We start from the raw sequence: 15630 nt of genomic DNA on the forward strand, positions 1-15630 counted from the left end.
AGATATGCACACGCACACACACACACACACACACACACACACACACACACACACACACACACACACACACACACACCAGAGTGCCAATGAAGTGACATTTAATGATTGCATTTATGTTATTTATAGGTTCAACTATGACCCAACTTTCATTTCACCGGGTACTTGTAACCGACCGTAAGTGCTGTTGTTTCGTAAGGACATTCAGGGCATGGGCTGTGATTAGTCTACGTTTGAAGGGAGGGACACACACAGTTCTAGACAATTTGGCCTACTACAAAACCATGCTGTAAAAAGACAAGTGAGCAGTGAGCTCATGAGTGAGTGTTTAATGCAAAATCAAGGCACCATCAATAGAATATAACACCCTCACAATATTTCACACTAGCCATTTTACATTTCCGGGTTGTAGATAAGTCTGAAAAACATAAACAATAGAAGCAAAATGTATGGATGTCCATCTGAAAATAAACTAAAAAGTGTACTTTGTTTGAAAATAAACTAGTTTTTCATTGAACAACAATGGAATAATTCTGTCAAAGATCCATATATACCAAAATTTGTCAATCCTACACCTCACCACTAGTACGAAATGGTACACAAATGGTCTCCTAAGTGGGCGTGGCCACTCCACCACCCCATGCACAGGAATTAAGAGACTCATGCCCTACGTTTGGTCTCCTAAACCCATGAAACCAAGGGTTGGAAATCAATCAAGGGTGTCCAGTCTTGGTTTCCCCATCTGTCTTTGATCAACAACTTTATTGTATTTTATTTTATTTTTATTCCACGATTTTTGTAGCCCCATTTTTTTCACCCAGTGTCAATTGTAATCCCACACTCCCTCTGCCAACCTTGGGAGAGTAACGGACTGACCTCATACTTCCTTCACTGCATGAGTAGTCCAACCGCTTCTTTTCACCTGACAGGGGGAGTTTCCCCATGTTGGACGTAATGCGTGGAAGGAACATGTTATTCCAACCAGTTCCTTTCCCCTCCATCATTGCCCTGGCTGGCCAGGGGGATGCAGTTTTAGAGACCAGGATGTTTTGTGAGGGTACCTACTACCTACCCTAGGGCAGGGGTTCTCAACATTTTTGGTTGGGGACCCCCGGAAATGCTTTGGCCATGTCTCCCGACCCCCACCCACCCCCCTCCCCACCACCAATATAAACTGACAGCTACAATAACCTTAATAATAGAGAAAATACATCATAAATACTGAAACCAAGTATAATCATTAAGGAAGGTTTATGCATGTGTACTGTGTAAACTCAAAATTTCCATTTTCCAGCCATTCAGTTGACAAAAAAGCAAAAAACAACAACAAAACCCATTTTTTTAATATAATTTGGGGACCCCCCAAAATAATTTCGGGACCCCTGCCCTAGGGGACCCGGGGAGAACATCCAAACTCCACACAGAAAGGCTCTTTCGCCAACTCCACCTAGGGGATGACGCAGAGGAGAGAACACGCCCCTTGCGGGAATCGAACCCAGGACCATCTAGCTGCGAGGCGACAGCACATCACCGTGTCCCCAACAACAACTTTAGTTTATAGGGTCATGGTGTGCCAATCTCTAACTTGAGGTCGCTTGATTGACAGCAGTGATGACCAATGGGGCCGTGTTCCTCCCCTCATCGCTGACACTCGGGCTGAGGAAGGGGAAGAGCCTTTCAGTGAAACGATGCCCGACGAAGGAGTACATGTGGGACTTGTCCTCCACGTTGAAGAAAGACACCGTGCCTTCCTCATAGTCCACGAACACTCCGACCGTCAGAGGCTTCTCCCGGAGACGCAGGAGGACAGAGGGCGACTCCAGAGCCCGGTACTCGTCCCCGCCCCTGAGCCTCACCGTCCAATAGCCGTTCTCCGGGGTCGACGTGATCATGCCCTTCCTGTTGATGGACTCTCTGACCACGCCCACGTCCCAGAACGTCTTTGCTCCAACGTGGACCTGATGGAAGATCCAGGAGAAAACACGAATGTGAACTGTGATCTATGATCAGAGTTGATACAAGAGTGGGTATTGTTGCAGGCTCAGAGCAGCGCTGATGAATGGTGATTGGTGAACCGTGAATGCTGATGAAAAGTGAAACCGCGGACATAGTCCGTGGGGCGCATACATTGGTCCGATGTACTAACAGTCCGACATGCGTGGCCGGTTAAGACACATGTGTGGCTCCGATCATGGGTGGCTGGTTAAGACACATGCGTGGCCCCGAACATGCGTGGCTGGTTAAGACACATGGCCGGTTAAGACTCACCCGTGGCTCCTCCGGTTAGGGTTAGGCTATAGGGTTTGGGGTAGGGTATCGGACTATTGCATGTGGACTGACTATATCGGTCCAAAGATATGCACCCAGCGCCCAACCATCATGATCTGGTTATTTTCATAGATTCAAGTTAAAGAAATATAGCCTATACAACACTGACCTGGAAGTAGAACCTTCCAGCCAGGAAGCCCCTCTTTCCCAGAATGCAGAGCACAGGGTCAAAGCGCTGGGGGTTGTCGGGCAGGACGTGCATCAGGTCACCTCGACCCACCTGCTTCCCATCGGCCGACAGCACGATGTTGGGGTGGGCTGTGTCTGGGTCCAACACCACGTCAACTGATGATGGGAGGATGAGTGCATGAATTGAATACATGCACGGGGTCAATGAGTGAATGAAGAAATGCATGGGATGAATGAGTGAATGAAGTGAATGAATTAGTGAATGAATTAATTAATCAATTAATTAAGCAATCAATCAAGTAATGAATGAATGAACGAATGAATGCTTCAAAATGTTATAACAAACTGTTTGGGTCTATTGACACCATCAATCAGCAATAATGTTGGGAGGAATGAACAGATACATCATTGAATTAACTTCCCTCAATTCATTGGTATAGTGAACCCTGGCTAATCCAGGGCTCCGTAGTACAGTGACTCACATATGGACTCCCTTTAATGTACTGAGTGAATTTGCACATGAATGAATGAATGAATGAATGAATTAAGATTGACTTCAATCAAGTGAAGTAGTGAGTACATGAATGAAGTCATACTTGCATATTTTTGCATCCTCTTCAACTCTGCCGTGAAAAAGAAGAACATCAGATTCAGCAACCATGAAGTATTAAGCATTAAGTATTAACATCTTAACATCCAGAGCTACAACTAATCTACAGCTAAGCCCCATGTTATACTTAGTTGTACAATAGTGTTGCCCAGTAAAAAATAGCCAATCTACAAGCTCACAATGCGATGCAATACGTTGTGAGTTGGTTAATCTGCTATTTTCGCTATTCTCAAAAACGGTTGAAATTTTTTAGATACCAGCTGGTTAAATGCAATATTGATAACATTTTTATGCAGACAAATAATAGAAAGAAAATACAGCAATCCACAGAGCTTTTAACAAGGTGTAGAATAAAGGTATATTGTTTTTGTTCTGCAAGCAATACAAGCTGAGCGCTATCCCCTTAAATGGATGATCAGAGGCATGTCACTGTTGTTGTCAGCTTATAGACATAGTTAAATCATTGAAATAAGGAACCTTATTATGTGGCTATACCTTATGCTACCTTATGCTAAGTGTAAGTGCTACATCTAGTGGTTGAATGTTGTCTATATAGCACTGGTTCCAAAACGTTTTAGCTCAAGACCCAATAGTGAAATTAGACACACTAGTACTTCTTGAACAATATTTTTTCGATTTTTCTATTTTATTTATGAAATACTTTTACAAAACAATGTTGGAATTGTTTTTTAATTAACAAAATGTTGGTGAAAAGTGTTTTTAGTTAATCCTTTTCAAATTATGTAAACCAGGCATTTAAATCTGCTGTAACCGCCCCTTGGAAATAAATCTTCCACACCAAAGTTCCAGACTAATATCTACGCATTGATAATAGTCTGGCCATGATGCCAGGCTATAGTTCACCTCACCTTGGTCCTTCAACCTGTCCAACTCATTCCCCACTGTGTCGTCCAGCTTGGACAGCGCTCTCCTCACGGTTCCCACACAGAGGTCTGAGCTGACACCAGTCTCAGACCATTCTCTGGTGGGAGGAAGAGCGCTGAGAGATGGGAACCGCTGCAACAGAGCAAATACAATAAACAGCATGCATCAGCAGCAGAATTAGTTATTATTCCATGCTTCCATTAGAACCTAGGGGACACTGAACAACTTATACAAGCTTCATTGGATAAATAAATACATTCAATGCATTAAGGTTGAATTCTAAACTGAATGAGGTGATCTACATCCATAATTAATCTAGAACAACATCTTGAGCCACAGCTAATCTAGAGCCATCGTTCATTTGGACCATTACATGGTCAAAAACCCACTTGTTTAGGCAAGTGGGTACTGTACTGTACTGTAGTACTGTACTGTACTGTACTCAGAGATGGGCAAAATACATTGCAAATGTATTTTGTTACAAAATACAAATACTGGGTCAAAAAATGTATCTAAATACAAATACTGGTCTGAGAAATGTATTTGAGATACAAATACGTATTTTGAAAATACATGAAAATACATTTTCATGAACATGTGTATAATGATAAGTAAATTCATAATTGATTGCCAAATATTAAATTAATGACCTGTCAGAATGTCTAATACACTTTATATTTTAACAGGACCCACAAAGTGTAGTGGTGAAAAACGGTTTGGACCTGTTAGTGTCAATGGCTGGATTATCCATTGTAAGAAACAGTGTATTAGATTGAAAGAAAATGTGGCAATATCTTTGAACTGGCTGCATACTGTAGTATATAAATAGCAACACAAATAATATTAGGCTTGTCTGACCAATTGTGTTATGCAGACAGAAGTTATCACAAAAGTAAACTATCTTTAATAATGCATAAGAAAAACAGACTTTATGGCTGTGTTTGTTGTTTCCATGGACATGGTGAATAAATGAGGCCACACAGATTCCACAACTTGAACTTTATTCAGTAATCAATTCACAAAGTCAAGAACTGAAACTGACTCCACTATGCTGGCTTGTGGGGAACATATTTGTCAATATGCCAGTGACAAAAAAATCCAGAAATGAATGTCATCACACATAACAAAAACAAAATGTTTTCTTTTTAACATTTTTTAACCCCACCCCAAGAGAAGTCACAAACATGGCCATGTCTTGCCATTATTTTCAATAACTGCATCTTATGATCATCACTGTCAGTGCTTTCATCTCACATTACAACAAAAGCAAGTTTGTGTTATTTTATGAACATTTTTCATACCCCTCGTTCCTCTTTTCAAAAAAAAGAAAAGAAGATTCACAGACATGGCCATCTCTTGCCATGGACTCATTTGTCAATGTGCGGACACATTGGCCTGAGTTCAGTTAGTTGTTTTTTAGTACCACTAATTTCTCCAACAGTTCAGCTGATAATCGCCTTCTGTGAGGGCGGTAAACCATACCAGCAAAGGAGAAGAGACGTTCAACTGGTGCAGATGACGGCAAAGTGGTGTTGAATCTCACAAAGAGTTTCTTGATCAAAGGATATGAATCCAGCGAGGAAAGGTCCTTTCTGCTGTCTTCCAGAAAGTGAAGCACCTCCAACTCTGCTTTGCTGTGGCTGGGCAATGAGTTCTGGCTTTCAGTTTCTGTTATGGGATTGGAGACATTAGAGACAAAGAAGGGAAGGGTGTTATTATGAATTTACATTCAATTCACTATTTTTTTTTAAATCATAACATGAAAGTAACTACTAATTTACTTTTTAATTGATTAATATTCTGATCCAATATGAAATTGTATGTATTGATGATTACTTCATGAAATTGCAGTTTAACTTAAAGTGTGAGAGTAGTCTACCTGTAGCTGTAGAATGATCAGCAAAGACGAAGAACTCATCTTCACTCTCTTCAGCACCGGCTGATGAGGTAGTCTCACTTTCGGACAGAAGGCCAAGCTCTTCAGCTGAGTGCAGGAACAGCTGATGGATCCTCTTCTTCTCTGCAGCCAGTCTGAGAGGTAACCACCTCATCTTGAAAAATGGGTGGGTTGCTGTAGCCAGGATGGCTTCGTTGATATCGGTCTTCAGCTCCAAGTAGCTACTGAACCTTTTCTCAAAGCCAGTTATGGTGGCTTGCAAGATATGAGAGCAGCATCGCAGATTTGAAGATCGCAAGTCACAGAGTTTTGCCTGAATAGTAAAGAGCGTAGGTATGAGCTGTCCATAGTAGCAGTCCTTCTGTCCTTGAAGCCTATCAATTGAGGTGGCTATGGGCTTGAGGACTCGGCAGTATTCATCTAGGAATTCGAGCTCTACTTCTTTGAAGTGTGGAAGGTCCAAGGCAGCCATGACAAGAGGAAGCTTCTCCCGTAAAGATCTCAACTGGCTCAAACAGTCATAAAGCGAATTCCACCTACAAACGCAGGGTGTCTTTAATTCCTGCTTGATAATGCCATGGATCGTTTCAGCACTCTTTGGTCTCCCAGAAGCATTCCACAGAGCTGAACACTTTCCCATGGCTGCATGATTCAATCTAGAGAGAGTTGCATTTCCTTTTATAGCATTCTTTGCATCAGTGGTTGATACCAGGCTGAGTGTGTGCGTTGCACACCTGATGTGAGATGGCAGAATGATGGAACCTTCTGTCACTCCTTCTCCCTCTGGATCAATCTCCACAAATGTTAGCTCCTCTTCCAGATCATTTGTCTCATCATCATGCTGGTTTGAAACTAGTGTGATGTTGAATTCTCTAAAGGCTTTGGCAAAGTTGCTTGCATTATCAGTAACAGTAGCCACGACAGTGTCAGGTGTGAGCCCATACTCAGAGTGGATTTCCTCCAGTAGTTCAGCAATTCTGTTGTATGTATGTGGACTGGGGAAATGCCTACAAGCCAGGGCAGATGATCTACGCTCTAGGGTCTCAGAAACTATCCAGTGAACAGTGACTCCCAAAAAACTGGTTTTCTTTGTTGACCATATATCGGCAGTGGTGCAAACCTGTTTTACGCTCTTCAGTGCTTCCTTCAAGTCGGCAATTTGACTGTTATATTGGGCATTTATCCTCCTCCCAAGTGTCCTCCTTGACATAACGGTACCATCTGGGGAAAGTCCTTGCACCAAATCCACAAATTCCGCTTGCTCCACAGTGGATAATGCGTGCATGCCTTTTACAACAAATGCTGTGACTAAAGTGTCAATTTTGTTTTGTGTCACTGGTGCACAGTCAAATAATGTGCGTTGCCTACTTTTGCTTGGGCCTTCGGAAGTGGCAGCCTTTCTTTTTTTCCCAGTGGATACTTGTAGTTTATGTTGTTCAAATTCTGGAAGTTTCTCTTTATGTTTCCTTTTCATGTGCGTTTTAAAATTTGATGTTGCCTGGAGTGTGCCACTTATTATTGATTTTTTAGATGTGCACATCTGACACTCTGCCAGTATCTTTCCACTTTCACTATGCTGAATAATTTTAAAGAATTTCCCATCCAGTATTGCACAGTTGCCGTTGGACAGTTCTGTGTCTGTGTCTGCTGCAGCTGTGGCCTCTTCTGGTTCAACTTCTGGCCATGGCGGTGTGGCAGATGGGCCATCTGATTCCTGATTCCTCAAGAAAAATTTAGAAAGAGATTGATTGATTGATTGATTAGGCCTACCACCAATTGTAAATTTAAACCAACAATAAAAAACAAGATAAGTAAACAATATACTAATGACTAAGATGAATAGATTATCAATTAATTGCCATTAATAATTTAACCTGAACAGCATGATATCACAACAAAAAGGCACTTCATTATTATAAAGGCTAAAAATGAGAGTTCAAAGAGGGCATGGACAGGTTTTATATTGAACGTGCCACTAGGTGGCAACTGATCCAGCCAAACAAAACACCAAAAATAGAATTATACACCCACCCTGTGTTGAAATAGTACTGCACCTGACAAACATATTTATTTAACATATGTTGGTTGTTTGATGTGCCCCGTTTTGTTCACTTCCATGTGTCCACACATGTTCTGCCTGTCCAGGGTCAGACATGCCCAGCTCTAAAGCCTCCCTCCACCTTCCACTACTTTACTAATATTTAAATGTATCCTGTTGTAAGCTTGCCTTAGCTTGCAATATCCAAAAATCATGTTTAGATTAATACATTACATACCTTTTTATCTCCGGGGGAACCAAGTAATCATTTGGTTCAGTTTGCAACTTGGAGATGTGAGCCTTGTGAGGTAAGTCTCCATGATCAACTGAAGGCCCGCCCTACTCTGCCTCTCATTTGTGGTTCAATTTGAGTGTAAGCCAATCAGAAGGCGGAATAGAAGTGACATCACACATTGTGTTGTGTTGTGTGTGTGGGTGCGTGTGTTTTGCCCCTAGTTTAAACCTGAGGCTGTGTAAATGTTTAACATGTGTCCATTTGAGAATAAAATGACATTAAAACAAAAAAAGTATTTTATGTATTTGAAATACAGAAAATACTCAACCTGAAAGTATCTAGATACAAAATACATCTCATTTTTTCCATCCCAGCGAAATACAAATTACAAAATACAAAAAGGTATTTCAAATACGTATTTCAAATACATGTATTTCAAATACTGCCCATCTCTACTGTACTGTACTGTACAAGCTCTCCTCCCTGGCCTCTGTGTGAGACGCTGTGCAACAGTGCCATCCAGTGGTATTGGCGAGGTGTTTCAGCTTTCCGTGCTCGGACACGTACGTGGACACGTACATACACACATACACACATAGCTACGCAATGGAATGGCTGCACCACTCAAAAACAAAACGTTAGAATATGGAGAGGTTAATTCTGCCCGACACAACAACGAGTTGTTTCCGTATACCTGCAGCAGGTGGAGGTGGTCCTCTGTGTGCTCCAGCTGCTCCAGCTCTCCGCTCCTCCTCTGGAGCTCAGTGATCTCCTCCTCCAGCTCTCGGAGGAGGCCCTCTGCCCTCCTCTCTGCCTCCCTCTGCTTCTCCTCCATCTCCTCCATGGCCTGAGCCCGGCTCTTCTCCACGGAGATCCTCAGAGACGCAAAGACACGCTCGCTGTCCACCTTCTCGTGCTTTGCGCTTACCTTATTAAGATTTACAAAAAAATCATGTATTGATGTGGTAAGAATATTTTATGATCTGTTGATTCATTGAATCCACAGGACAATCCAAACTCCACAGGACTTTTCTTTTGTGTTATCCTTTAAAACTTCTGTGTTATGTATACTTCTGTCCTGCTTAGATCTTTGAAAGTATTCAGTCAGTCAGTCAGTCAGTCAGTCAGTCAGTCAGTCAGTCAGTCAAAGACTCACTCTGCCTTGCTCCAAACATTGTTTAATCTCCTCTGCTTTCTTCAGCCTGTCCTGGATCAGCTGCCCAAACTCTGCTTCCTTATCCTTCATCTGGACCTGAAACACACGTGACGCACGCACACCCACACGCACACGCACACCTCTGTGAGTTTATATGCATTTAGGTATACTGTATATCTGATGATGCTCTCATGTTCTGTTTGGGTGAACTCTTCTGGGGGGCGAACATCAACGTCAAAATTATTATATTAGTTATTGTTATATTATGTTACAAACCTTTATCTCTCCGCTCTCCTCCTTTATGGTGACGGTGCGGTGGGCCTTGTGCTCCGTCTCCGCGCAGAAGCGACACACGCACGTGCCGTCGTCCCGGCAGAACATGTCCAGGAGACTGGAGTGCTTGGTGCAGATCCGCTCGTCCAGGTCGCGCACCGGCTCGATCAGCTTGTGGCGCGCCAACGCGGCCACCCGGCGGTGCGGCTCCAGGTGGTCGTGGCAGTACGACGTCAGACACACCAGGCACGACTTCAGGGCCTTGATTGATTGATTGATTGAATCATTAAAAAATTCAAATTCATTCAATTCAAAATACACTAGACCTGTACGTGCCCGTCGGCCACCGGCCTACTTGAGAACGATGCAACTTGGGAACCTAATAATACCCGTTGTCAACTGTCTATGTCCCTTTTGTGCCCATACTGTATATGGAGATCTCTGTAGTATGCAATACCCATTGTCATAGCACCCATTTTAACTGTCTGTCTGTGTCCCACATGGAGATCTCTGTATCTGTCTGTCATCAGATCTCTGTATCTGTCTGTCTGCCTGTGTCTAAAGAGTGCAAACTGACTGTGAAAAGTAGAGTGGTTAAGTAATCAAGGGCCTTTCTCGGCCCCACCTCTCTCCCTGTGTTTTAGGATCCAAGATGGCCGCAGCACCAGGAGGGGGTGGCCTTACTGGGCTGCGTTCACAAATTCAAGACACCTGTCTTGCGTTTGTCTCGTGTCTGTGTTTAATTAACCTGACTCCGCCAGATGGGGCAGCAGAGAGTACACTGGGTTCCCCCCTCCTGCTCCCATCTGGGAACTCTCAGGCTATTAGGCTACATGTATAATAATACCTTGAGCTGCGCCACGGTCCCCACCAGGCACACGTCGCACGCCACCTCGTCCGGGGCGACCACCGTCAGCGGTGGAGGCGCGTTTAGTGGCGGTACGCCCGCCGCGTACCGCCAGCTCGTGAACATGTCCACGAGCTCTTTGAAGGCCGTGTTGACGCTGATGTCCGGCCTGGAAGGGAACGCCTTGTCGCACGCGGGGCACCGGCACGCCGCCTGGCTGCTGGCGTGGCCCCAGGCGCCCCGGAGGCAGGCCTCGCAGAAGTTGTGTCCGCAGGGCGTGGTGACCGGGTCAGTGAACACACGCAGGCAGATGGAGCACTGGAACTGTGTCTCGCACAGCAGGCTGTCTCGGCTGGCCATGGTTCTGGAAGGCGAAATAACAAATAAGGGAAGCGTTGAGTGAGTTGTTGTTTGATAGAGGAACTGTAGAGCAGTGGTTTTCAACTTTTTTCATATCAAGGCCCATTATTTATTTGCCATTTGATGACATTTAGCCTATCAGAACCAATACTTGTCGTTGGATTCTTCTGCTACATTCTCCAATTGTGTAGATCAGATTGTAAATTAAATCAGATGTTTAACAATAATTTAACTCTTCATTTTACGCTCTCAAGAATTAAAGATTTATAAGGGTTCATTTGCCAACTCTCCAGCACTTAGCTGGGGACCACCTGGAATCCCTTCAAGGACCACTGCTGGTGGTCCCCGGACCCCGGACCACTGGTTGAAAACCACTGCTGTAGAGGATACAGAAATGTCACAGAGTATAACACGCAAAAACAATGCCAAACAAACAACAGTGACTTCATGAGAAGTACTGTGCGGTCCACGGTTATTATATAATGTTATTAAGTGGTATACGCACACTCTCACCTTTGACCTTTACAATGTTGCATTAAATTATTGCCTCATATCTATTATCTAACTCATTGGTTCTCATTGGACAGGGGTCCTTGAGGGGGTTCCAGGGAGTCCAGCTATTTTTAACATCTTAGGTGTAATGTAATCAATGTATTTCTGAGAAAAGAAATAAAGGTTGAGGGAGTGAATGAATGAGAGGGAGACCGGCCAGGGTGTGTTGTGTTTACCACCGCCTGCCTTCAGTCACTGTTCAGGACTCACGTGGTGCTGCGTTGGTAAGGCTGCAGTACACACCTTTGTTTCCCTTACCAAATGCACACACAGACAGGCACACCCTGTCTTTCCACTGAATCACATAAGCAATGAGCTCATTACAATGATGGTTGTGTACAGTTGTACACCAGGGAATTATGTTTTTTTTTGCTAATGTATTGTCCTATGCATTATTCAGGAGCACAAGCCTATTTATCTGGTCTGAAACACAACTTATGTGTCTCAAGTGTTTTCCACTGCGGAGAACTTGTTAAAATGACTTATGTGACGTAAGTCATTCTATAAGTCCTCCGCAGTGGATTTGTAAAAGTTACTACACATGCAGTGGACCTATATAGCCTAATTCATCAAAGTCGACTGTTATTGAAAATAATGGGTTTCCATAGAACAAACACGCACGCACGCGCACACCCATACTCACACACACACATGCACGCGCGCACACACACACACACACGTGGGCGTGTGCACACGCACACACAATACCTACATTTTATGTTTTTATAGGTCCTAAAAACATTACAGCCATATTCTATTCATAATACAAAGCCCCATTGTGTACAGTACTCTAACAAGTGTGCGTACGGTATATAAATCAGATAGCGTAGGCCCAACATCCTAAATAGTGCAACTTTTGCCTTTTTAGCACTGAAAACATATTGATCATCAATCATCACAGGAATGCTAAAACATGTTGGCATTGTTGTTAACAAGTTAACGTCTTCCTATAGTATAGTGCTGCAAGTGTAGCTAGAATCCTTTGCTTCTCAAGTCTTCCAGATTACTCCTATGTATTGATTACTATTTATTCTAGTTTTGATTTGTGTTATGTGGTCTATTTTTATAATGTTATATTCTATTTGTACCACCACTTGAAAAAATAATACGAAATTGAAAACCCAGATGTAAATTATAATCCAAATGCAAATGTGGACCAATTATCGTACTAAAAAACACACACAAATAAGTGGTTTACTATTAGCCTACTTCATGTGTTATCCTCGGTGTATACATTATTTACATATAATATAATCAATGAATTATTTCCAAACTTACACTCACTCGTTTCTGCTGATGCTAGTTCTGCTGTGAATGCTGTGTAGCTGGTTGTTGGCAGGGCTTTCTTTCCACACTGTTGAAACACTGTGTGTGAAGCAGGTGACTCCACCACGCACGGCGTGACGACTGACTGATGAATGAATGTTCATTTAGTGTGGCCGTAAAAACAGGAACATGAACGTCATGAACATGAACAGTTACTTAACGCTGTGCACGTTACGCCTATCCCACTCGTCAACAAGCCATCATATAGTGCCCTGCCCGTCTGTCTCCCTGTCTTGTCTATCTTTCTGTCTGATGGTCTGTACACTGGCTCAGCATGACTAATATAATGACTGATGTCATTGCCTATTTCTCTGTCGGTCTACACACAACCTCCTACAGTGGAAACTGTTACCACTGCAAGGCCTGTTATTAGCTTGCATAATACTGTAGGGCAGGCTATACTAATGCTGTGTACGATATTCTCACACTATACGTCTGTGGGCATGTCTGTGTAAATAGCATTACCACAAGATAATGTGTGTTTTGATGGGCGTGACTGAGATATAGTTCAAAGTTTAACATTTTCCATTTGACACACCTGAATGGCCTGCGAACCACCTGACCTCAAGAATGCAGCTCTGCATTACATGCACACGAGCACGTGCACGCACGCAAGCACGCACGCACGCACGCACGCACGCACGCACGCACGCACGCACGCACGCACGCACGCACGCACGCACACATGCACACTGTACAGTACACATGCAAACATATCTGCATGCATTCATTCATACTGTACATCCACACAAATTCATGCAAATTTGTAATCATGCCTACTGTGACCATGCCTGCACACAGACTTACTTACAGGCACACAATTAAGCCCTACATTGAAAACCAGATGAGCCCAAGCCAGCCAAAATAACAGCTCTACAAGCTCACAACGCATAAGGCTGGGACACACTCTGTGAGCTTGTATGTAGACCGTATAGATGTTCACCAAAAACTAGGTCTAGAGCAGTGGTTCTCAACCTTTTCAGGCTGGCGACCACACAAAATAATCATATTTGAACTGGGGACTCCCCCCCCCCCCCCCCCCCCCCCACACACACACACACCCTGACAGATAAATATTGTGAAAATAGCAGATCTACAAGCAGCCATGTTAATTAATTCTGCTTACATATAGCTGTGACTTCCTGCACAGAAGCCAGAGTCATGACTATAGGTGATGCCTTCACACCAAGGAAGCTAGAAGCAGCTTCTTGCTTCGTGCTCCCATGTTATCTCTATGCATACCAGCGTTTTCGTTTTGAAGCTGGGAATGAATAGCTTTTTTCCCCTAGCTTCCTTTGGTGTGAAGGCGGCATTACTGTCTGACTCTGACCCCACTAGGGCAGACCTGAACAAGGCTCGTTCATTCTTTATCTTGACCTTCCAGTTTATTTGTGTTGGTGAAATTCCCCTATGGGCCAGCTGTGATAATGACTTAATGAGATCATATGCGATGCATGTGATGTGAATGCTTTTACAGGTCTGTAAAAAACCACAAAAAGGAACCAGCAGCCATCAGTACCTGATCAAAGGTTAGACTGAAAGGCAATTTGTGATTGGTATACGCCGGTTCAGCCTCCCCTGTTGAAACATAGTCACCCCACAAGAGGACCTTCTCTGTTTTGTGTGTGTGTGTGTGTGTGTGTGTGTGTGTGTGTGTGTGTGTGTGTGTGTGTGTGTGTGTGTGTGTATTGCGACCAATCAAATGATGCCAGCTGTGAAGACACTAATGTGGAGCAAATAAAAAGACCCCAAAGCAAGATCCTGACACTGACACTGAGACCACCCCAGGCTGACATGCTGCTGGTTCCTCAACTCCTATATTGCTGGGCCTGGCTCTAGCAGGTACATTTTAATAATGGTTCTTTAAAAGGTTATATGGTTTCATATGGCAGTGGTTGTCAAACCAGTTTCATATATCAAAAATTCAAAATACCCCACATACCCCCATTTCACGCAAGCTTTTTATCTCTGGAAAACACTGTAAAATCTGTAAATGTAACTCTGAGAGTGTAACGAATGTAGCATTTGTATTTATACGCTCTCAGAGTGGTTCCTATTAACTGTAAATAGATTGCCAAAAATGATTCTTCTATCTAGGCTATGGCAACACATTCACCATTATATTCACAATGGAGAGTGGAGGTCTTCCATGACGGCACGTGGGGGACGGTGTGCGACGACTCCTGGGGTCTCCACGATTTCCACGTGGTGTGTCGACAGCTAGGCTGCGGCGTGGCCACCTCGGCCCCTCAGAGAGCCCACTTTGGGAGAGGAAGTGGACGGATTTCAGCTGTGCGCACCGAGGTTTAGGAACGCACAACTGCCATCACGGGGAAGATGCCAGTGTCATCTGTGCAGGTCAGCAAAAGAGATGTTTTTCTTTTTATCCCTTTCATACCGGAAAAGCATCTGTGTCATTTTAGATTTCAACTAAAGAGCATTGTTTTATATTTTGGCTATTCAAAAATAGAAATGTTCAAGCTTTGTGCCCCACTATGTCTATGAGCTTGTAAATCAAATCAAATCTTTGAGGTGTAGTTTTTAAAGTGAACATTTTTAACTCAAATCTTTGCTTCTGGGTGTCCCTGGATCAAAATATTTTCAGATGGGGGGAGTGATGCTGCAGTTCTGATTGCAACGGGAAGTGCATTCCACAGTTTTGGGGCCAGAAGGGAGAGGAGTTTGGGACGTGTGGAGCGTTGTCCCAGCGTTTTTAGTGAGGGTACTTCCAGCTTCCCTGCGTTGGCTGATCTGAGTGTGCGGGAGGGTTTGTAGGGTTCAATCATGCTTGCAAGATATGGGGGAGCCATACCTTTGGTTGCTTTAAATGCCAGCATCAGAGTTTTGTATTCTGTGCGGGCAGTGACCGGGAGCCAGTGCAGGGAGCGGAGCAGGGGGGAGACATGTGAGAATTTTGGCTGGTTGAAGACGCGCATACCCTCTATATGCGGCATTGAGACAAAATCATGAATTCTACACTGAAGCTTCAGATCCTTT

General features: G+C 43.6%; 1 protein-coding gene across 1 annotated transcript; it reads right to left on the reverse strand.

Annotated features, from left to right (window-relative positions):
• Window positions 1–1332: 1332 nt before the first annotated feature.
• On the reverse strand, window positions 1333–12719 carry LOC306914259 (E3 ubiquitin-protein ligase TRIM39-like). The gene is made up of 9 exons (XM_079491249.1): window positions 12586–12719; window positions 10396–10759; window positions 9552–9809; window positions 9276–9371; window positions 8814–9047; window positions 3934–4081; window positions 3051–3077; window positions 2435–2610; window positions 1333–1955 (listed from the first exon to the last, which is right to left on the reverse strand). The coding sequence occupies exons 2-9, from the start codon at window positions 10753–10755 to the stop codon at window positions 1578–1580; spliced, it is 1677 nt and encodes a 558-aa protein (XP_079347375.1). The 5' UTR covers window positions 10756–10759; window positions 12586–12719; the 3' UTR covers window positions 1333–1577.
• Between the last annotated feature and the right edge of the window lie 2911 nt (window positions 12720–15630).

Source organism: Electrona antarctica, assembly GCF_951216825.1.
Source record: "Electrona antarctica genome assembly, chromosome: 21".
In the NCBI taxonomy this organism is placed as follows: Eukaryota; Metazoa; Chordata; class Actinopteri; order Myctophiformes; family Myctophidae; genus Electrona; species Electrona antarctica.